Source organism: Adiantum capillus-veneris, chromosome 13, assembly GCF_014529385.1.
Source record: "Adiantum capillus-veneris isolate H3 chromosome 13, ASM1452938v2, whole genome shotgun sequence".
In the NCBI taxonomy this organism is placed as follows: Eukaryota; Viridiplantae; Streptophyta; class Polypodiopsida; order Polypodiales; family Pteridaceae; genus Adiantum; species Adiantum capillus-veneris.
The window spans coordinates 158,144,197-158,166,467 of record NC_140943.1 but is presented as its reverse complement, the minus strand read 5'-3'; the positions used below and the strand labels follow the sequence as shown (position 1 = coordinate 158,166,467).

The 22,271-nt window shown below is 45.6% G+C and overlaps 1 protein-coding gene across 7 annotated transcripts in view; it reads left to right on the top strand.

Annotated features, from left to right (window-relative positions):
- The window catches only part of LOC147445166 (glucose-6-phosphate isomerase 1, chloroplastic-like), a 78,452-nt gene that overhangs the window by 36,747 nt on the left and 19,434 nt on the right, over positions 1-22,271 (top strand). For 6 of the 7 annotated variants that reach the window (XR_015190089.1, XM_086527618.1, XM_086527622.1 and 3 more), the window contains 12 exons: positions 16,368-16,466; positions 16,546-16,629; positions 16,732-16,875; positions 16,973-17,038; positions 17,133-17,201; positions 17,425-17,532; positions 17,622-17,674; positions 17,774-17,912; positions 18,333-18,489; positions 18,577-18,655; positions 18,739-18,805; positions 18,878-18,970. Coding sequence is in view for 6 of the 7 variants with exons in the window: in XM_086527618.1 (XP_086383744.1) it covers positions 16,368-16,466; positions 16,546-16,629; positions 16,732-16,875; positions 16,973-17,038; positions 17,133-17,201; positions 17,425-17,532; positions 17,622-17,674; positions 17,774-17,912; positions 18,333-18,489; positions 18,577-18,655; positions 18,739-18,805; positions 18,878-18,970 (1,158 nt within the window). In the remaining variant the exon portion in view is untranslated. Of the gene's footprint in view, positions 1-16,367; positions 16,467-16,545; positions 16,630-16,731; positions 16,876-16,972; positions 17,039-17,132; positions 17,202-17,424; positions 17,533-17,621; positions 17,675-17,773; positions 17,913-18,332; positions 18,490-18,576; positions 18,656-18,738; positions 18,806-18,877; positions 19,134-22,271 lie in introns of those variants that run through there. The other variant, XM_086527619.1, reaches the window with a different exon arrangement.

Here is a 22,271-nt window from a genome sequence, read left to right as displayed (position 1 = left end):
GGTGTGGACTAAAAATTCTATCCATCATCCTATTGAACGTAGCAGGAGCATTTGTGAGACCAAAAGGCATCACTAAAAATTCGTAAAGGCCAAACGTCGTTCTAAAAGCAGTCTTTGCACATTCTCTGATCTAATGCGGATCTGATGGTACCCACTCTTTAGATCTATCCTGCTAAACATAGCTGCTCCTTCTAATTTGTCCAGAATATCATCAATTCTAGGTATAGGGAACCTATTCTTGTTGGTATTCTTGTTCAGTGCATGGTAGTCGATGCACATACGCCATGAGCCATCCTTTTTCTGCACCAACAACACTGAAGAACAAAATGGAGATGAACTGGGCTGAATCAGCCCCTTTTCTAACAGCTCCTGTACTTGGCTCATTATCTGTTTCTGCTGAGCCGCACTAACCCTGTACGGAGGCTTATTTGGTGGGCTACTGCCTGGCACCAAATCTATCGCATGGTCCTCGGGTCTCTGTGGCGGTAATTGAGACGGTAATGAATCGGAAAAACAGTCACTATACTGTTGTAAAAACATTGACCTTTCTTTATCTAACACAGATAAATTTGATTCATCACAATCTGGCACTTCTCGTGCAAAAACCAAGTACGCAGAAAGATGCTTTTTCATTACAGAAGTAATAGCAGAAGCTGATACAGTGGGAATAGACTCCCCTTTAAGCTTTACATCCAGAATGTGAGTCTTTCCCTTGCTCTGTACAGTGATCTTTTTGTTGTGGGCATCCATGATTCCCTGTACACGAAACAACCAAGGAATATTGCAGAATCAATGGAAACACCTGTACACTTGACGGAGACCATGCAGTCTCCACAACCTGTGCCTAAGGTGCAAGAACAGGTGGCTGAGATGCCTGTCTTTCAAGCTGTACGAGTTCAGCCAGCCACTTTTCAGCAACCTATAGCTGGTTCTAATGGGCAGGAAAGCAACCTACAGGCGATGCAACAAGTCTTCCCACCACCTTCAGTACACCCTGGCTATTTTGGAGGTGGATGGGTATTCCAGAGCATGGCTGGTCATGCACCTGGAAATCAGTTTTACACGCCAGAAACAGTGTTCGAGGGTGCTCAAACGATGATGCCTAACCCCATGTATAGTATCATGGGTATGCAACCAGGGTTTCAAAGTACTCAGGGCCAATTTAGGATGCCACAGGAAAATTTTGGTATGGTTGGAATTACAAATCAACAGCCAAATATGACATTTCCAAGTCAACTTAATAGCGGTCAAGGAACACAGATGAACCCTAACAGTGTTCCTATGTTTCAGTCACTTCCATATGACAACTTAACGTCGCTGGAGAGACCAACTCCGTACAAAGAAGGTGGCAAAGGTGTGACATTCACGACCTTTACAGGGTTTGATGACAGGAAGAAGGCTCTCTCATTCCTCCAGCAGTTTGACAAGGCCTATGCAGGGGGAAACTTTATAGAGGCTTCAAAGGTCCGCAAGGCAGCCACTTTCTTGACAGGGAATACGGAACAATGGTGGACAACTTTATTGCTTCAAGGGCAAGCTCCGTCCACATGGATTTACTTCAAGCACATTTTTGCAGTAGCATGGTTATCTGATGACTTTGAAGCAGATGTCATGACAGAATGGCACCAGCTTAATGCTGCCACTTGCAAGAATCTGGATGACTACAATCGGAAGTTTTGGAAAGCTCTACTTCCAGTAACTTCCTATAGGTTTGTGCCATTGACAGAACAGATTGAAAAATACTGTGTGCTCGAGCCTTAACAGGCTTCTGAATATGATAAGTGACCCAACTTGCTGAGACGGAAGAGGAGGTTGCAGAAAGGCTAAAAACCTCGGGTTCTGCATTACTTGTGTGAACATAGCCACGGCAGTAGCCAACTGGGTCCTGAATATATCATCATCCGTCTGTGGTGGTCTTGAAGACTCACCCACTTCATGTGTTTGTTGACCCTGCGAAGAGGAAACCTCTTCAGTCACATCATCTGGTCTGTCAGCCATAATTGCAATGTCCTGTGTCTGGTCTATGATCCCCTGTGTCTTCAAGCCCAAACTGACCAAGGCTCACTTCTATGGGAAAAAGTGATTTAGTCCCGGCGATGGAACCATGAAACCAGCCTGTTTAATCCAAAAAGGGCGGTAGAGCTTAGACTTAAACCTTACTTGCTTTCACCCATTTAATTTGTCGCCCACTTTACGTGTACTTTCAAGACACAACAAAGGGGAAAGGGATTTAGGTTGCTAGACTGCACCTGTATGAGAAGACCGACACCAGATTGGCCCCTAAATAGGCGCCCCTTTCGGTATTTCTTTATTCTTTAAAAGAGGGAATAAAAGCTGTGCTTCCCTACAAGCTGCCCCGCACAATCTTGGCTGAATTTCAACTGTTCTGGCCCAATTTCGCCAGCATAACTGTACTAGGACCCTTCACAGTCGGTATCCCCACGCATTGGATGACTTTCCCGACGCATTTGGACACTTTGCAAAACCTGGCTAGAATCTGCAGCACGCTGAATTCTCTGTTTTCTGCCCCGAAAATGCGCCAGATCACCTGTACAGCGGTCCCCTCGTGTCCCCAAACCTCCTGGGGGTATTAGGGTCCGTTTAGGGCCAAAACCCTAAACATGCAAAAATACACAGCAGGCTATAATTCACTGTTTCGGACTCCGTTTTGCGTGCCGGTCGCATCCGTAGCAAGTCCTCGAGCTCCCGTACCTGTAGGGCTACTTGCCCTTTGAATCGGACGAGATTTTGCACGTGAAACCTCTCCGAATCACCTGTACCTGCGGGGGATTAGCTGCTAGCTAATCCAGTACCTGTGCAAGAGGCTCTTGCCTCGACAATCGCGCATGAACCCACACAATTGTACATTGGTCAATTGAAAAGCCCACTAGAGGGGCATAACATACTGCCATAGGGGAGAGAGAGAGCAGTGCGTAGCGTGGAGGGCATCACTCCTAGCACCGCACTGTACATAAGAGGGAAAGGAAGCACTCCATAGCTCTCAACATGTGACAGAAAACTGAAAATGAGCCCTCTCTTCTCTAAATTCAGCGCCACTTCTTCATGCATGAGGAAAGTGCACAGAAACGTGCCACTTGGCACATTTACAGGCCATTTCCCGTTTCGGGATTGCCGCCTAAAAATATCCCGACCGGTTGCCCAGTTGACTTCACGGCAAAGTAATAAAATGTTCCCCTTGTCATTCCGGAGGTAATGACGCGAACACATTTTCAAGTCCAAAATAGCAGTTCCCTAAATTTTAGGAGATGCTGCCATTGTATCTTTCTAGGTCATCTGACCCTCTTTGTACACTGCAGCCACACCAAGAACTGAAATGTAGCCTCTGTAGCAAAGGATTCCACTTTGGCTAGTCAATGACCCCACTTTGGCTAACCATAGTCCTCGTCCAACCTTAGTGCTCTCTTGCCCTCAGGCCTGGACTCCCTCTGAACAGTTTCACACTAGCTATGCAATGCAGGGCAGTTAGATTTCCAAAGGGGTGTTTCCAAAAAGTGAAAATGAATAAATAATAAGAAAGAAATCAACAAAAAGGATAGATAGTAGTCACACGCTGGTGACAGTCTCTATCTTGGCCGGGTCCATCTGCACTCCTGCTGCTGCTGAGACAATGTGTCCCAAAAAGTGTATCTCTGGTAGGAAAAATTCACTTTTCTTCGCATTAATCACCAACTTGTGATCTCATAATGCCTGAAAGACCTGTAGCAGATGTTCTCTATGTTCTACCTCATCCTTGGAGAAAACAATGATGTCGTGAAAGAAAGTGTCAACAAATAGTTTGTACTCTCAAAATTCCTGTTCATCATCCGGTTAAATGTCGCAGGAGCATTTGTTAGGCAAAAGGCATCACCAAAAACTCAAATAACCCAAAAGTCGGCCGAAAAGCTGTCTTGTAGACATCTCCCGGCGCGATTCGGATCTGATGATATCTGCTCTTCAAATCGATCGTGCTAAAACATCAGGATCCCTGTAGTCCGTCAAGAATATCATCGATCCTAGGAATCAGAAATCTGTTCTTGATGGTGATTTTGTTGAGAGCTCTATAATCGATGCACATTCTCCAAGATCCGTCTTTCTTCAAAATCAACAACACTGATGAGCAATACGGTAAAGTACTAGGCTGGACAAGACCCTTTTCCAAGAGGTCTTTCACTTGTTGCATAGTTTCTTCCTTCTGGGCTCGGCTCACACGGTAAGGTGGCTGGTTCGGTGGTGTGCTTCCAGGTATCAGATCAATGGTATGATCCTCAAGACGAGCTGATGGTATCTCGCCTGACAGGCCCTCAGAAAAGCATCATTCAGTTCTCTCCAGAAAATCGAGGAAAGAAGCTGAATTTCATCTAGTACAATCTCTGTGTCCTTCATTTGTCAAAGTCGCTTTCTTAGCCCGAGAGTCAACCACGGCATTGTTCGTATGGTACCAAGGGATTTCGAGGAGGACGTCACAACCTCCCAAGGGCATTACGTAGAAGTCCTTGTGCCCTAAACACCCCTCACATTGCAAACGAAGTTTGCCAATGATTGGTGTAATGGCATCATCCCGTCCGGGTGCCGCTAGAACTACCTCCGCCTGTGGCCTCAGCCTGTCGGGCGTAATCCCAAATCAAGCCACTAATTCAAGTTAAAAGAAGTTGGCCTTGGCTCCTCCATCAAAGAAAAAAAATGAGGGCTTCCTGTTCTTTCACTTTGCCCTAGTGCGGTAAAGTTTGTACTTTCGTTCGTCTGACTCGGTTCGTGCCCCACACAATGTGGTACCAGTTCTGTTTGATCTGCCTTTTTTGCCACATTCCTCTGCTGCTCTAGAACTCTTTGGCCTGCCGTTCTTGCTGTGCCTTTTTGGGGCACTTTGCGGAGATGTGCCCATGTTCCCCGCATCCAAAACACTTCCCCTCTTTGAGATAGAGAACCCTTTCTCTAAGAGTCTGTTGGGGACATGTATCATTCTATTCATTGTTCCGGGAACTCTTTCTCTTTCTACTTTCGTTGTGAGAGGTTTGTTGGGTTATTTGAGTCAAGATCTCATCAGTGGGGTAAGTCAAATGTATCGCAAAAACCTTGTTTCACATGACCCATCAATTCTTTAAAAGAATTCAACTTCTGTTCTAAGCAACAGTCTCGGATCTCTGTAGGAAGTCCGCAGCAAAACCGCTCAATCTGTTCCTTAAACAAGACCTTCATAAATGAAGAGGCTGGTAGAAAAGAGTTTCAAAATCTCTCGCAATAAGCGTCCAAAGAATCTCCCTTGGTCATCCGAAGATAATTCCAAGTAGTTCGTATATCTCGTTCATACTCCCGAGTCAGTCAGGAAGAAATAAAAGCCTTTCAACCATTTAACTAGAGTTTCCTTTCTCAGTAGTAGAGTGAACCACCATGTTTGAGCATCACGGAACCCTGAAAAGGATTCAAATCGACTATCCACCTTCTTTAAATTCTTTGACCTTCTTGCTTTTATCTTCGAGGAAGTCATATTGGTTGTCTTTAAAAAAAATGTTTCTTCCTTGCATAAAACATGTGATCGTCGGAGTCCGAAGTATCTGAGGATGAGTCCTCGGTAGAACTGTCAGAAACTGGGCGAAATCTAGGCTTTTTTGCCTTTTTCTTGCCCTTTCTGAAGCTTTGCTTGTCCATGTCTTTCTGCGAGTACAGGTTCTGCTTTTCTGCACTCGTCTGTCTCCCTTCCTAAGAGTAAAAGCAATGACCACACGCCATCTCAAGTAAATCGTATCAATCGGGTAATTTAGGTGGATTAGCAATCTCAGGTTCTTGGAGTACTTTATGTTCACACATATGCCAATCTGCAGTTGAGGTTTGTACTCTTTTTCTGGCAAACTTGTCCGAATTTTTTTTTTGCCCAAATAATCATTTTTTTCTTCAGTTCCTTTTCTTTGCCTTCCAACTGAGGGGTGTCATCTCTGTCAGATTCTTCACTAGAACCCATGTGTAATCTGGAATTTTTAATGGCTTTATGCCTTGTAAGACAGAGCGATGAAGACGGGAGCACGCTCGATGCGCGATGTATGAAGGGAAGGAGTTGCTAATAAGTTCGGGGCTGGGGCACGAAGATTCTTTCCCAAAAGCTGTGTGCGTTGTAAAAAGGATCGGATCCTCCGTAGAAGAAGAATCTTTCTGTGCTTTGATACCACTGTAACAAACTTGGACACTCCAAGTCAAGAATCTACCGCGACACAACACAAATTCACTTCAAGTCACAATTGATTCGACACGGCCCGGCGAAGTTTCGTGCCAAGAGGTATTGGCCCCAAAGACTGGCGCCCCTTTCGGTATTTCTTTTTATATTAATCTTCGAGCAAAGTACAACTCCCGCAGGTGCTCTCTCTCAAACTCTGCGTCCAGATACTCTGCAGAGGGAGCCCCCCCCTTGGGATCTTTATAAAGGTTACAAGGGATGCTAAAAGCACAACCCCAAAAGCTTCATAAAAATCAACTTAAATAAAGCAACTTTTCCCAAAAGCTTCTTCCTCACTGCTGACATGGCTCACTGTACGGAAACCCGTGATTTGCGGAAATCAGTGGATGTGGCTGGCTGGCTTTTTCCTCGCACAAAACGCGGAATTCAGTACAGCCAGCCACATCCACTGATTTCCGCAAATCACGGGTTTCCGTACAGTGAGCCATGTCAGCAGTTGCGCGTAAATCTTGGAATTCTACCACGTGTCAGTGCCGCCTTTCACGGACCTGCCAGCTGGGGTGTGTGTGTGTGGGTGCTCTGCTGCCCCATGCCCAGGCCATGCCACATCACGAGTTTGTGACACATCAAGAGTTCTTGACGAGATGAGTTGGCTAGATTGAATAATTGAAACATGGTGTTCAATGTTCCTTAGATCATGTTGACATGCCACAGGGCAGGCTATACAAATTTCCGCAATCTGCATTGGCTGCAAGGTTGATTTTGTGTGAAGCCTTTGAGAGCAAATGCTTTCTTGCTCTTACGTGTGCATGCCAAGTCTAGAGGAAGGAGCCACAAAAGGTGGTTGAGATGGACATAGCTCACAGTCTTATTGAGTGCAATATATCCTTCAATGTCTTTAGTGCAAATGAATGTTTAGAGCTATTGCGGTCCCACAGAGTCATGGACTCGTCTAGAGTACAAGAAGATCCATACGATGATGCTTAATGAGCAGAAAGCCTTGATTGATAGGGCATTGGTGTTAGTAAAATCTCGATGGAAGCAGTTGGGGTGCACCATCATTTCAGATTGCTGGAGTGACATTTGTAGATGACACATCATCAAGATACTTGTGTTGTCGTGCCTTGGGAAATACTTTCTGTGCGTCGTCGATGCATTGAAGGCAGGAGACCGTATATATAGGCATATCCGCAGGCTATCATTGAGGTTGGTGTAGAAAACTTGGTGTAGGTTGTGATAGACTATGGGTCAAACTGCAAGGCAACCGGGGACATGGTGTCAACAAAGTTTTTGTGTATTGTTTGGACCCCAAGTGCAACCCATTGCCTTGATCTCCTCATGGAGAGGATAGGGAAGTTGCCATGGGTGCACCCTAATTGTGTCAGATGCCACAAAGATAATCACTTTCTTTTGCAAACAGCATCAGGCACTTGCTAGATTTTGTAAGACCGACAAATTGAGTCAAGGATGCCTCGAAAGTAAATTGTGCAATTCGTTGATGAGAAAATGCAAATACTTATCCGAATCCATAGCTTCCGGTTGTATGTTGATGTAGGATTGGTTTGCTTGTCGGTAAAGCAAACGATTGACTCCTTGATACCATTATAACCGGAAGGGCACCACGTGCCGATTGAAATACCAACGAGATTAGAATCTGCAATACTTCACACACTTGAACGGAAATAAAACTTCACATTTGAGGAATGGACTGGCAGAGTTCCACTCCAAGATACTGGCCCCTCAACAAGGCACCCCTTACAAAATCTCTTTATTACTGCGCTTCACAAATACAATTTCTGGGGAGAGCCACTCGCCAAGTCCTGAATGATAATAACTCCCTCTAGGCTAATATTTGAACGCCCTTGGCTTGCTTTTACAAGATTAAAATCCATGGCAAGATTAAAAGCCCATGGGCTTTCAACAACCCAAAAGCTACATATGTCAACTGTTTTTTTTGTTTAAGACGCAAGTGCCACGTCATCAAGTCCGTATGGCTGCCACGTCAACCCGCATTTCTGCCTCAAAATGCTGCGCGAATTCTGCTGCGAATTACGGGCCTGCCATGTAAAATTTGGGTCCTTTGCCTCGGTGCCAGTCTCAATCAACTCTTGCTCCTCTCTTCAGGTCCAACCTAGGTCATCCTAGATAATCTAGTTGTGACGGCTTCCTCGGAAGTCCGATCGACCGTAGGGTCAAAACCATGTTGCCATCTCTGAAGTAATCCCTCCAAGCTCTTAGAGCCACGAGACTCATCTAAAGTACCTTGGCCACCATATCTGGCCGCTCAAATTCTATGTGGTAATAGCCTTGGCGGAGAATCTGCACATCGATAATAAGCTTGCCAACCTCAGCTAGGAGGTAGGCTTGCACCTAATCTTCCATCCCACCATGGGCTGCCCCTCCTAGCAACCGTGCGTCCCCACCCGTTAGACCCCGCCGCACTCACCCCACCTCCCACACCATCACCTTGCCCTCTTTTGACCGAGCACTCCTCTGTAGTAACAAAAATGATGGAGACCTCAGTTCCACCACAGAGGGACTCTGCTACAATCCACTCGCCCGCCCCACGGAGGCCTCCCTTCAGCTTTTTGTATCGAAGAGAAAGCGATCCTTGAGGTGGAGGTCGATCGGCTTAAAATGTCACGTGACACATCCAACCCTGTGTGTCCGTGGACAAGCTACAGCATGACAAGTGTTCGGTTCAGTCCAGTCAATCTAGCTTAGGAAGTGTTCTGGCACTTTGTGAGTCTGTTCGCAGGCCATGCATGTCCAGACACTTAGATTAGATGCATATCCTCTGGTTGCACACAGCATGATCACCAACATTACCATCAGAATCCATAGGAGCATTTTCCAATGCACAGAACCTATTTTCCCTATTTTTGACATTTTTCACTTATTATTTTTAAGTGACTTTTGTTGGGAACTAGGTAGGGCAATTTTGCTAAGGTAATAGATAAGCAAATCCTAGCGCTAGCATTTCTGGCAGAAGAATAGGACAATGCACAGGCAAGCCACTTGCAGCAGGCATCTCCCTCCCCTTCTCAAGCAAGAACCGCTCCCAACCTCATCAGCGATTTCAGCCCTGGTTTCCCAGCGTTTTGGGCCAACAAGTCAGCATTTCAAGGACCGGCAGATTGGAGTTTCCAGAGACCATCAAACCAGCGTTTTTCTGCATGATAAACAGCGTTTTTTCAGCAGGTTAACCAGCGTTTTTCAGCAGGTAAATCAGCGTTTTCTTTTACAACTTGAAGCCAGCGTTTCATCATCAGCAAGGCAGCGTTTTTATAGGAAGCAAGTCAGCGTTTGAACAGTAGCAAAACAGCGTTTTTGGGACAGCAAGAAGTTAGTTTCGCCAGCACTTTAGAGCAACATCTAGCAGATAAAAGTCATCGCCATCACACCGAGTTTCCCGTTGCATCATAGCCTCACAATTTGTATTAGCATCTTGTACGAGATTTGTGCAATCAATAGCGTAGACCTCTCTCGCCATCGAGAGAGGGGCCCTTGGAGGAGGGTTTGACAACTTTCTGGTGTCGTATTCTTCTCTCTATATCTCTCAATCTCAGCACCTTCACTCACAGTGTTTATCCACTTTGTTTGTGATCACTTGCACTCTCTCATTAAAGAACGGAAGGCTCTCCCTTTCCTAAGTAAAAGGAACCTTGAGCACAGTTCGGAGCACTCATCTTGAGCAAAGTCAACATTTCACTCCCGCTGCACCCTATATTGGTATCAGAGCTTTGGTAGTGTTTTATATCACTCAAGGAAAGAACCACAAGAATTTGTTTTTGCTTGTTGCGGTCGCACGTAACCCAAGTCCTCTTGGGTGTGTCGATTCCTAATCATGTTTTTGAAGAGTGACAGGAAACCCAAGAAAGAAGGGCTTGTCCAACCTCCCCTTGTACCTTTTTTCACTCATTGAGAGCGGACCGTGCACTTAGCGGCCGACCAATCAACGTCAAGTGGGAAAAAGCAACCTTGGTGTGAGCGCAAGTCCGCCAAGGGGTGCGCCCGCGGAAAAGAGCAAAACTCGGGTGAAGAGAAGATCCTTCTCTAACACAGATTGCAAGCGAAAGAAGAACCTCAAGAACTCAAGCACCTCAAGAACCCAAGAACCTAAAGACCCCCAAGAACCTCAAGACCCTCAAGAACCCAAGACCCACAAGAACCCAAGTTCCTCGTGAATTTAAGAACCAAGGATCACAGTGTATGGTCATCACCCGAAGCGGAATGGATACTTCGCATGGAGGTGATGGGCATGACAGTAGCTAAGAAGAATCTCACCACCAAGGAGGTTTTTCTGACCCTCCTCCTTCCCCATCTATGCTACGGGTTGTACCAAATCCTATGGAGGTTTTGGTCAAAGTCGATGATGGACATGATGGCACAACAACAAGAAGCGAATCGCATTGCAATGGCACAACAAGAAGCAAATCGCGTTGCGATGGCACAACTAGAAGCGAATCGCATTGCCATGGAGCGTGAAGGCCAAACCAGACAGGAGACCTTGGACCGCGAAGCGCGACGAGCGGCCGAGGAACGAAAAGAAAGAAAAGCACAAAGAAAGGAGGCGGCCGAAGAAAGACGAGCGGCCTTGGAGGCCGATCGTGAGGCACAGAGAGAACTATGCATGCAAGAATTGGTCCGACAAGTTCTCACCTCGAAGTCCGAGCAAGCCAAAGATGTTGGTAGTTCATCAAGTGGTGCTAGTCGAGATTTGGACTCCAACAACCCAGTCACAGAGAAGTTGACTTTCAGTACGTATGGTGGTAAGATGGATGCTACTGTTATTCATTCTTGGTTGCATCAATTTAATGCTTATTTTGCGACAACTAAGAAGACAGGCAATAGCAAGGTTTTGACGGCAACCATGTACCTTGCCGGTGATCCATAAATTGGTACCACGCATGGCAAGAGGCACAGTTGGCCGCGCACCTAGAGGAAGCCGACGAAGATGCGCCCCTTTCCTTCAATTGGGCCGACTTCCAAGACAAGCTCAAGGCGCAGTTTATGCCACCCTAGTACCTCGCACGATTGAAGGACGATTGGCGCGCTCTCAAGCAAAATGATATACCAGTTATGTCTTTCTCTAATCGTGTTTTGCAGCTCGGCACTCAATTACGCAAATCGGATGCGAAGCGCAAGGAGGCATTCCTTTATGGATTGGACGAGTATATCAAGTTTGATGTGGAGGTACTTATCCAATCGATCTCAACAAGGCGGTAGCGATTGCTCTCGCACAAGAGATGAAGCACAATAAGAATTTAAGGGTAAAGCTAAAGCACTTGCAAAACCTAAGCTAACCCCAGATGAAAAAGCTACACAAGGAATTATAGGAGGATACATCACGGCTGAAGCACAAGTGATTTATGCTAAGGAAGGTCGATGTTATCAATGTCACGTCAAGGGTCACATTAAGAAGGCTTATCCTAAGACAGTCCCACCTAAAGAACCAAAGGCACCCACAGCAACCACAAGCACTTTAATGAACCAAGCTGAATCTTCTCATGTCTCTGACACACACATTGATAAGTCTCTCACGAAGTGTTATGGTCATGTACAGGGTCAGCGTTTTATCATATTATTTGACCTAGGCAGTATGCATGATGTGATTAGTGTCTCTTGTTGAGAGAGCCCGCCTAGAGGTTAGTCAGAAATCTCCTCTCGAGGTCTCTGGCTTCGCTCCCGGTATGGACTCTCTCATCACGAAAGAGTGTCTGTTTACAATTCAACAAGATGCTTTCCATAGCAAATTTCTCGTGTCTCCTCTTTCAGGATGTGATATGCTTTTGGGCATTAGATTGTTTCGTGAGCATAACCCTCTCATTGATTGGGAGGCCAACACTCTTACATTAAATGCCAAGACTGACTCCCCCATTATCATTCGTGTTGAGGAGGGTCTGCATTCTTTGCCTCTCATTTCTCGTGTGTAGGTAAAGCGTGAGTTACGACGAGGAGCACAAGTGGCATTCATCTATGCTGCTCCAGTTTCCCAGAGCATTCAGACTCCAGACAAGTATTCAGATTTGTTTACCAAGTTTAAGCATCTCTTTTGCAGGATGATCTTCCACCTCGCCTCCCACCCGAGCGGCCGGAGGACCATCGCATTGAGCTTGTGGAGGGGGCACAGCCTGTCTGTAAGGCTCCCTACCGTTTAAACAAGACACAAAAGGAAGAATTAGAGCGACAACTCACGGAGTTGGTGGCCAGAGGATTCATACGTCCTAGTGTAAGTCCTTTTGCTGCTCCTATTTTGTTTGTTCCCAAGAAAGATGATTCGTCTTGTTTGTGTGTTGATTACAGGGCTTTGAACTAGATGACCGTCAAGAACAAGTTTCCAATGCCTCGCATTGAGTATATCCTTGATAGGCTCAATGGGTCTACGGTTTTCAGCAAGGTCGATCTCAAAGTGGATACCATCAGATACGGGTATTCAAAGGCGACATCTTCAAGACCGCTTTTCGCATCGAGCGAGGGAAATGGGAGTATGTTATTATGCCTTTTGGATACATTTAATCGTCTCATGGTAGGCCGTTTCAGCGATATGGTCGGTGTATGTGTGTTCATCTTTTTGGATGATATTCTCATTTTTTCTGCATCGTGTGAACAACATGAAAAGGATGTCGAGAGGATACTAACCCGTTTGGATGAGTGTCAGTTGTACATTGCAGCTAAGAAATCTAAGTTTTTTCTCACGGAAGTAACTTATCTGGATTATATTATTTCTGCAGAAGGCGTCAAGATAGACTCCGCGAAGGTGGAACAGGTACGTAATTGGGATTTGCCCAAAACTGCATATGATGTGCGTTCTTTTATTGAGCATATAATTCGCACAGAGAATTTTGCATGCATTGCCGCACCTATGATTGATGTTTTGAAAGGGATAAAGACTCGCCGTCAACGCGTAGACTTGCCCGAAGCAGCCATTGAGGCTTTCGCAGCTCTCAAGGTTCCGGTGATGACAGAAGCATCGTGTCTTATCCTTGCCTCTTGGGATGACCCCTTTGAGGTATAAACGGATGCGAGCAATGTCGCCATGGGCGTTGTGCTTCAGCATCATGGTCGTCCTGTAGCTTTCCTTAGCCGCAAGCTCAATAGTGCAGAAAAGAACTATTCAGTTTATGATAAAGAACTTTTGCCGGTCATTCACTCTCTTAAGCATTGGAAGCATTTTTTGTATGGTAGAGAGTTTACAGTTCGCACAGATCATCAAACCCTCAAGTGGCTTTAGTCTATGCCTAGTGCACATTGGAGTGATCGCCAAGCACGGTGGTCACAGGTTTGATTGAGTATGTGCCTGGAAAAGCTAACCCTGTTGCAGATGTGTTGAGTCACAAGGAACAGATTTTGGCTCTTGAGTAAAGATCCACAGTTTCTATTCAGGGTGTGCCTTTCGACAGCATGAAGAACCAATATGCGGATTCCGAGTTTGGTAAGGAATGGTTGCAGGCTCTTGCTTCCCAAGGGCCAAGCAACTATCTCATTCGTGATGGTTTATTGTATTTTCGTCAACGTTTATGTGTGTTGCCCTCTCTCAGGCCAACCATATTGCATGATGCACATGATTCTCTCACGGGTGGGCATAGGGGTATGAACACCACTTTGGAAAAAATAGAAAGATTCTTTTATTGGCCTAAAATGCGAAGGATGTGTTTCGTTATGTCACACAATGCACTATATGTCAAAAGGTAAAAGCTCCTTGGGGTAAGCAACAAAGCCTCTTACTTCTGCTGCCTATTTCCGATGAACCTTCTCAAGATATTTCCATGGATTTTGTGACTAACCTTCCACCTAGTTTGCATTCAAGGAACACTCAATGTTTGACAATTGTTGATCGTTTCAACAAGTTTTGCATGTTAATTCCTTGTAAGGCCATAGTCACTGCACAAGATGTAGCACGATTGTTCATCAAGCATTGGTACCCCCTCTGTGGTTTGCCAAAATCGATTGTTTCAGATAGGGATGTTAAGTTGACGTCCAATTTTTGGCGCGCACTCTTTGAAAATTTTGGCACTAAGTTGAATTTTTCATTGGCTTTTCATCCACAGTCAAATGGTGAGACAGAGATTTACAATCAGTTGGCTTTTGATGTTTTAAAGTCATATGTGCATGATCAGCAGTCTCAGTGGGAGCTCTATCTTCCATTGGTCCAGGCTATTTTGAATGACTCTTTTTCCTCTGCCATTGGTCGAACTCCATATAAGGCAGCTTTTGGCCGTCCGTTCCAGTCACTTTTGACTCGCTCGGTCAGTCAAATGCCTGATGCCAATGCTGATAGTCAGTCATTGGATGAGATATCTGAGAGTGTGAAGCTTCGGCTAAGCAAGGCTCAAGAATCTTATCACAGCAGGCTAATAAGCATCGTCAGGATGTTTCGATCAAGGTAGGGGAGTGGGTGTATTTAAGAATCGTGAAGCAACGTCTTAAGCAAGTTGGAAAGAAGTGTCCAAAGTTGTCTTTTCGAATGTATGGTCCATTTCCTGTCATTCAAAAGATAAATGAGGTTTCAATGAAATTGCAATTGCCTAACTCATGGTCAATGCACAACGTTTTACATGTTTCTTGGTTGAAAGTGTTTCAGGGAACGCCACCAAAGGACATTTCAGAAGAAGAAGAAATGGAGATCATCGATGAAGCTGAAGTCATGGAGCCGGAGCAAGTGTTGTTGCATCGGTTTCGCCATGGTTGGTAGAAGCAAGTGAGACAATACTTTTTGAAGTTCAAAGATCACGGAACCCACGAAGCAGTGTGGCTAGATGAAGAGTTTTTCACAGATTACCCAGAGTTGTTGGCAAACTACAAGGAAGCCATGCAGCTCGGTACTAGTACCTCACTTTAAAAAGGAGGGGATGTCACGTGACACATCCAACCCTATGTATCCGTGGACAAGCTACAGCATGACAAGGGTTCAGTTCAGTCTAGTCAATCTAGCTTAGGAAGTGTTTTGGCACTTTTGTGAGTCTGTTCGTAGACCGTGCATGTCCAGACACTTAGGTTAAATGCATATCCTCTGGTTGCACATAGCATGATCACCAGCATTATCATCAGAAACCATCAGGAGCATTTTCCAATGCACAGAACCTATTTTCCCTATTTTTGACATTTTTCACTTATTATTTTTAAGTGACATTTGTTGGGAACTAGGTAGGTCAATTTTGCTAAGGTAATAGGTAAGTAAATCCTAGCGCTAGCATTTCTGGCAGAAGAAGAGGGCAGTGCACAGGCAAGCCACTTGCAGCAGGCATCTCCCTCCCCTTCTCAAGCAAGAACCGGTCCCAACCTCATCAGCGATTTCAGCCTGGTTTCCCAGTGTTTTGGGCCAACAAGTTAGCCGTTCAAGGACCAGCAGATCGGAGTTTCCAAAGACCAGCAAACCAGCGTTTTTCTGCATGATAAACAGTGTTTTTTCAGCAGGTTAACCAGCGTTTTTCAGCAGGTAAACCAGCGTTTTCTTTTACAACGTTTCACCATCAGCAAGGCAGCGTTTTTATAAGCAGCAAGTCAGTGTTTGAACAGTAGCAAAACAGCGTTTTTAGGACAGCAAAAAGTTAGTTTCGCCAGCACTTCAGAGCAACATCTTGCAGATAGAAGTCTTCGCCATCACACCAAGTTTCCCATTGCATCATAGCCTCAGTCTCAGCACCTTCACTCACAGTGTTTATCCACTTTGTTTGTGATCACTTGCACTCTCTCATTAAAGAACGGAAGTCTCTCCCTTCCCTAAGTAAAAGGAACCTTGAGCACAGTTCGGAGCACTCATCTTGAGCAAAGTCAACATTCACTTCCGCTGCACCCTACATCAAACTACCTCCATCATCGGCAGAATTGTCGACAGGCGCCCCATTCATGGTCTGCGGGTGAGCGAGCGAGGGGGTGGGGGACTGCTCGAGAGCCAACGGGAGGAGGGGGCTGCGGGGTCAGCAAATGGGAGGGCAAGCGTGAAGTGGGGCTGCATGTAAGTGGGCGGGAGGAGTGGGGGATGGATGGCTGCTGGCGAGCGTATAGAGGGAGGGGGAGTAGGGAGCGGGTGATGAGGAAGGCGGGAGGGGTGGGGCGATGGCACCTGCAGCAGCAGTGGGATCGAAGCGGTCTCTTGGTGATTTCATGTTTTTACTTATCTCAAGTTTGTGGCTCTTCTGTCGTCAACAATTGCAAATTGTTTGAAATGCCACATTGACCTCTTACCTGCACTGAACAGATAAGGTTCATTGACAACACTGATCCAGCGGGCATTGATCATCAGATTGCTCAACTCGGACCAGAGATGTCATCCACTCTTGTTGTAGTCATCTCAAAGGTTGGTGCCTTCTACTCTTGCTAAGTTTCAGCAGCCAACTTCCTGGGTTTGGATGCTTACATACTCGTCAAATCTGCAGAGTGGTGGGACTCCAGAGACTCGAAATGGTTTGTTGGAGGTCCAAAGAGCTTTCAGAGAAAAAGGACTTGATTTTGCCAAGCAGGTCTGTATTTCATAAAGAAATTTAACTCAATATTCCGGTGTTTCTTGCTTCTGTATACCTTTCAAGTGTTGCAGATGCTAAGTGTCTGTTCTGCTGTTTTAGGGTGTAGCAATCACCCAAGAAAACTCGCTGCTAGACAATACAGCAAGGATTGAAGGATGGCTAGCAAGGTTTCCCATGTTTGATTGGGTTGGCGGACGCACATCTGAGATGTCTGCCGTTGGGCTACTTCCTGCAGCTCTTCAGGTTTCATATTGCAGTGCTTTGTTCAGAGATCTGAAAGCATGCGTTGAGGATGAGAAGATTTGACATGTTTGAGGTATGCTCGTGCGGATTTTTACAGGGAATCAATATAAAAGAAATGCTAGCAGGTGCTGCGATCATGGATGAAGCTACACGAAATCCGTCAGTAAGTGGTTGGGTTACTCTTGTTTTGGTTTTTCCGTGCTTGTCCCATGAGGAATCTGAGCTTTCAAGTGCTCTCTGGACTCACTTATGTGCAGGTTAGACAGAATCCAGCAGCATTGCTGGCACTGTGCTGGTACTGGGCATCTGATGGGAGAGGATCTAAGGTAGATTTTTTGTTTGCTAAGTATCTCTGGATTTCTTTTTTTACTTGATATGGATCATAAGGTTAGCAGCAACATCAGTTTTGAGTGTTGGCAAAAAACATTTCTGAACGAACGGGAGACCGATAATTACTTGCGATGTATGATGGTGGCTGCGGTGGCTTTGTGAAAGATGATTTTTGGTTCTTAAAAGTGTTTTGAATTGTTCAACTTCGCTGTTGTTTAGGACATGGTTGTTCTACCATACAAGGACAGCTTGCTTTTGTTTAGTCGGTACTTGCAGCAGTTAGTTATGGAATCTTTGGGAAAAGAGTACGACCTTGATGGTAATCTGGTGAGTAAAGGAAAGTTTTTGTTCATAATTTTGGACTCCCATCTCCTTTCTAAGGAAAATGGGTCAGTAGTGCCCTTGCAATTCTGCAGGTAAATCAGGGACTGGCAGTTTATGGGAACAAGGGTAGCACAGATCAGCATGCGTATCTCTCTTTCCATTTGTCCTCCACTACAAATATTGTTGTAGTAAAATGCTTTCTTGAAGGTCTTTAAGCCTTAGCAATTTTTTGTTCTTTTGGCAGCTACATTCAGCAACTGAGAGAGGGTGTGCATAACTTCTTCACAACCTTTATTGAGGTGCTTCGCGACAGACCACTTGGTCATGACTGGGAACTAGAGCCTGGGGTTACATGTGGAGATTATCTTTTTGGAATGCTTCAGGTACTGATTATCAGGTAGTGATTATAAACTGCATTGAGATGATGTTTACATGATATTGACAACTAGAGTTTCTCATTGCCAAGTGGTCAAGTGGTAAATGCTTTGAATCTCAGTGGTGGATTGTGGGGCCACCTGCTTGCAGTCTTCCTATAGTTCCTGTTGTGGTTGTTGAACTTGCCCCATCTTCAGGAGTACATTACCCTATAATTGACCTGCCTCTATGCTCGGTTACTGTCAAGGTGTTACTGAAATAGTAACTCATAGTGGAAGTGAAAGAAGATTTGGTGATGTGCATGCACAATTGTTGATATTTGCAGTGCGCCCTCAAGTTGGCCACTGGCTGGAAATGGTGAAAACTCCTTAAAGGATTTTGGATGTTGTGAGGGAGGCTGGAGCTGATATCAGGGCATTTTTTTGCAGGGAACCAGATCTGCCCTATATGCTAATAAGCGGGAGTCTATAACAGTAACAATCGAGGAGGTAACACCGCGATCGGTGGGTGCCATGATTGCACTTTATGAGCGGGCTGTAGGCTTATATGCAAGCCTCATAAACATCAATCCATACCATCAACCAGGTTGGTTTTTAAGTGTAGATTTACAGATAGAAGTTGTGCTTTACTTGGCCTTACAAGTAAAAGTTGTCATCATGTATCGTACTTTAGGAGTGGAGGCTGGTAAAAAGGCGGCAGCTGAAGTTTTAGCTCTCCAGAAAAGAGTACTTGCAGTTTTAAACAAAGCTAGGTATGGATTTTATTATCTGGCAGTTGAAGAGCATAAGGGCTTTGTTTTTGTGGAAATATAATTAGATGCCATTCTTTCTTCAGCTGCCAGGATCCAGTGGAGGCCTTGACATTGGATGAGATGGCAGAACGGTGCCATGCAACTAATCAGGTAGATGATGGTTGTCTCTCTGCTGTTCCCAATGTGAACAAACAAGGTCTTATTTGTGCTTTGCTTTTGCAGGTTGAGATGATCTACAAGATTGTGGCACACATGGCCTCAAATGACCGTATTATCATCACAGAAGGATTGTGTGGTTCGCCAAAAAGCATCAAGGTTTACTCCGGAGAATGCAATGTTGAGAATTTGTATATAAATTTATCTTAAATTTTTCCTGAGCAAATTTTTTCCTTTGCCTCAGCAGTCCTTGTACATTATCCAATTTAATTCAAGCCATCTTTTGTAATTTGTAAAATATGCACATTTTGTTGCATTGTCATCTGTTCCTTGAAAGGTTATTTCTTGTCTTTTAATTGGGAATAGCCTTAACCTTAGCCAGATCCATCCCTCTCGGGCGATACAATATGCCCGAAGTGTGTCTCTCACATAAAGAACTTACTCTTCTTGCCATTGATCACTAATCTATGTTCCCTTAGTGCTCTAAAAACTTGTTCCTGAAAAATCCAGTCCATCACTCTCTTGAGCATTGGAGAATTAGGAAGCCAAATAGCATCCCCAAAAGCTCAGACAATCCGAAGGACGACATGAATGCAATCTTGTACACATTTCCAAGAGGGATCCTAATTTGATGGTATCCGCTCTTCAAATCAATCTTACTGATTCACTGATCCGATGGTATTCACTCTTCAAATCGATATTACTGAAACAAGTAGAACCCTGTAACTTGTCAAGTCTATCAAGGAGGTTACAAGTATATGATCTATCTTGGGTATTGGAAACTTGTTCTTGATGGTGATTTTATCAAGAGCCCTAGAGTCTAGCACATCCTCCATGATCCGTCTTTCTTCTGCACAAGGAGCACTGGTGAACAAAAAAGTGAAGAACTCAGTTGAATCAAGCCGTTTTTCAATAACTCATTGACTTAGCTGTTGATTTCTTCTTCCTGTGCATTGCTAACTTTGTACGGGGGTTTGTTTGGAGGTGAACTCCCAATAGTGTGATCTTCAGGTTGTAGAGAAATTAGATAAACTCTTAGCTTCACTCCTCTCTCACATAGATTGAATAAAGCAAAAAGACTTGCTTTCATTGATTTAGAAATGGTTGAAATGGTTGAAGCAGATACAAGAGGTACACACTCTCCTTCAGTTTAACATTCAAAACTAGATCCGCCATATTCTTCAACTCAAGCTTTCTAGTCCGAGAATCCACTATCACACTGTTCTTGTGGTGCCAAGGCATCCCCAAGAAAATATCACACATTGCAAGTGGCATAATCTGAAGTCCTCTTGTCCACCATAATCTTAACAATGCAAGATTGCCTATCAAGGGTGTCACTGGAATCTTATGCCTTGGTTTTGCTAAAACTGCGTCCATTTGTGGTCCCATCCCTTCAGCCTTCACTCCCAGTCGAACCGCCATCTCCAATGAAACTCCCCTTGGCTTCGTTGTTGAAGAAAATCAAAGCCTCCTGATCTCATAGTTTGCTCCATGTTCTACAAAGCTCAGTACTCTCATCCTCTTTGTCTTGTCCATAAAATCAAAAACCAATCCTACACGTCTTTCTCTTAAGGATTGGGAAACTGGTCTCATGCATGTTCTGTCGCACTCAGATGAGTTCTCTCCAATGAATACCTATGCAAGAACTAAGGAATTCATTACAACACAAAGCTGAAATTCAGCCATTCGGATTTAGCTAACTATTGTGAGAGATTATGCCATCCACTAGAAGGTGTATACGAGGTCAAATGCAAGCAAGGAGACTCTCCAACAACACCCCAATACAAGGGGTGATCACATGTTCCCAATCAGAACAGTTTTGAGAAGGGAATTTAGAGTAAAATTCAACCAACCAAGGCTCATGTGAAAAATTACAGCAGATATTTACTTTTGTTTTTCATTATTTATCAATGAGCTGAATGAGCAAGAATCCATCGGGAACCAGATTCTTGGGTATTGAAAAGAAACCTCAGCAAAGAACAATTTCTCGAGTAGCAAGAAAAACTTGTCCTTATGTCAAAAAATAGTTGTTCGAACCGGGAGAGTAAGCTTCGACTTCCGTCAAAGTCCAGGGGAGGGGAGCGGCCAATCGTGGCCCTTCATCTACTGAACTTTATTGGGAGTAATCTCCACTGTAGTAGCTCAGATTGCAGCCAAGTGAGCGCATGGAAACTCTGCAGACTTACAGTTGCTCAGCTTGCGACACATCAGCAATCGTAATGAGCGATGGCGACGGCACAAAAACTCTGCAGACGTGCACTTACTCAGCTTGCGACGGATCAGCAGCTGTAATGAACGATGGCGACAGCAGAGCTCCTCCAGGGCTGACTAATCAGTAGCAAGAGAAAATAATTTCTTTCTATCAGCTCCGCCAGTGTGCGTCCGCTAACTCAGCATGAAGAATTAATAATTTGCCCCCCTCCCCTGGTGGGAATGGCCTTGGAGTGGCCATTCTTGAAATAAAGCGCTCCCACCATGATGTAACGAAAATTTGCTCGCACTCGCTGCTGCTGTGTTATCCTCGCTGCGCCATCGCAACCCCCCTCCCCCCCAGCGTTGCTTGGTGCCCTCCTCCCCCCCCCCCAAGCGCTGCCTTATCCTCCGCTGGCTGCCTCCCACCCCCTCGCCTGCCCTCAGCCCCCCCTCGCGCTGCCCCTGTCCCTGCCCGTCCGCCCACCCTCAGCCCCAGCTGCCGCTGCCTGCCGCCCTATCCCTTGCGCCCATTCGCTGCCTGCCCGCTTGCCCCAGCCCCCCCCCCCCAAACCCCGCCTCGGCCCGCTCGCCCGCCCGTTTGGTTCCTCCTCCTCGGCAACTCCCTGTAGTTCGGCACTTTCGGCACTTCTTTGGAGCAGTGTTTGGCGCACCCAATTGCAGCACCCTCCCGTCGTCCCCTTCTTATGCCACAGCAGTAGACACAGATGGAGACTCCAGCTTCGCCACAGAGGGACTCGCCAGAAGCCCCCTCGCCCGACCCCGCTGAGTCCACCATTCGACTTGCTCTCTCGCCTACAGAGCAAGCGAGCCTTGCCGCAGAGGTAGAGTGATTGCAGGCGGTCATCTGCAAGATTCTCGGCACCCGACCTAGCAGAGGAGAGCTGCGAGACCTTCTCCAGGCCCACCTTCTCGCAGAGGTGGACAAGATCTTGGATGTCTTGATTCTCGGACGGGGTTAGTTTGAGTCCTCCGAGATGGCGTCCAAGGTCATAGCTATGAGTCCACTGGCCATCCGAGCATCACGTGCCCACTTTCGACAGTGGCGACATGGTTTTGACCCAGCTTCGGAGTTCTAGTAGAGGAGGCAGACATCCCCATCTCAGTCTACTTTCCGGGTTTACGGAGGGAGTACTTACCACTTCTTTCCAGGATCAGTTCCGCCATTAAGACTGTCTTGGAGGCACCTCGTACGGCAGCATCAGTAGCTGCCAAGGCAGCTGGCATTTCCTCAGTTCGAGTTTTGGTC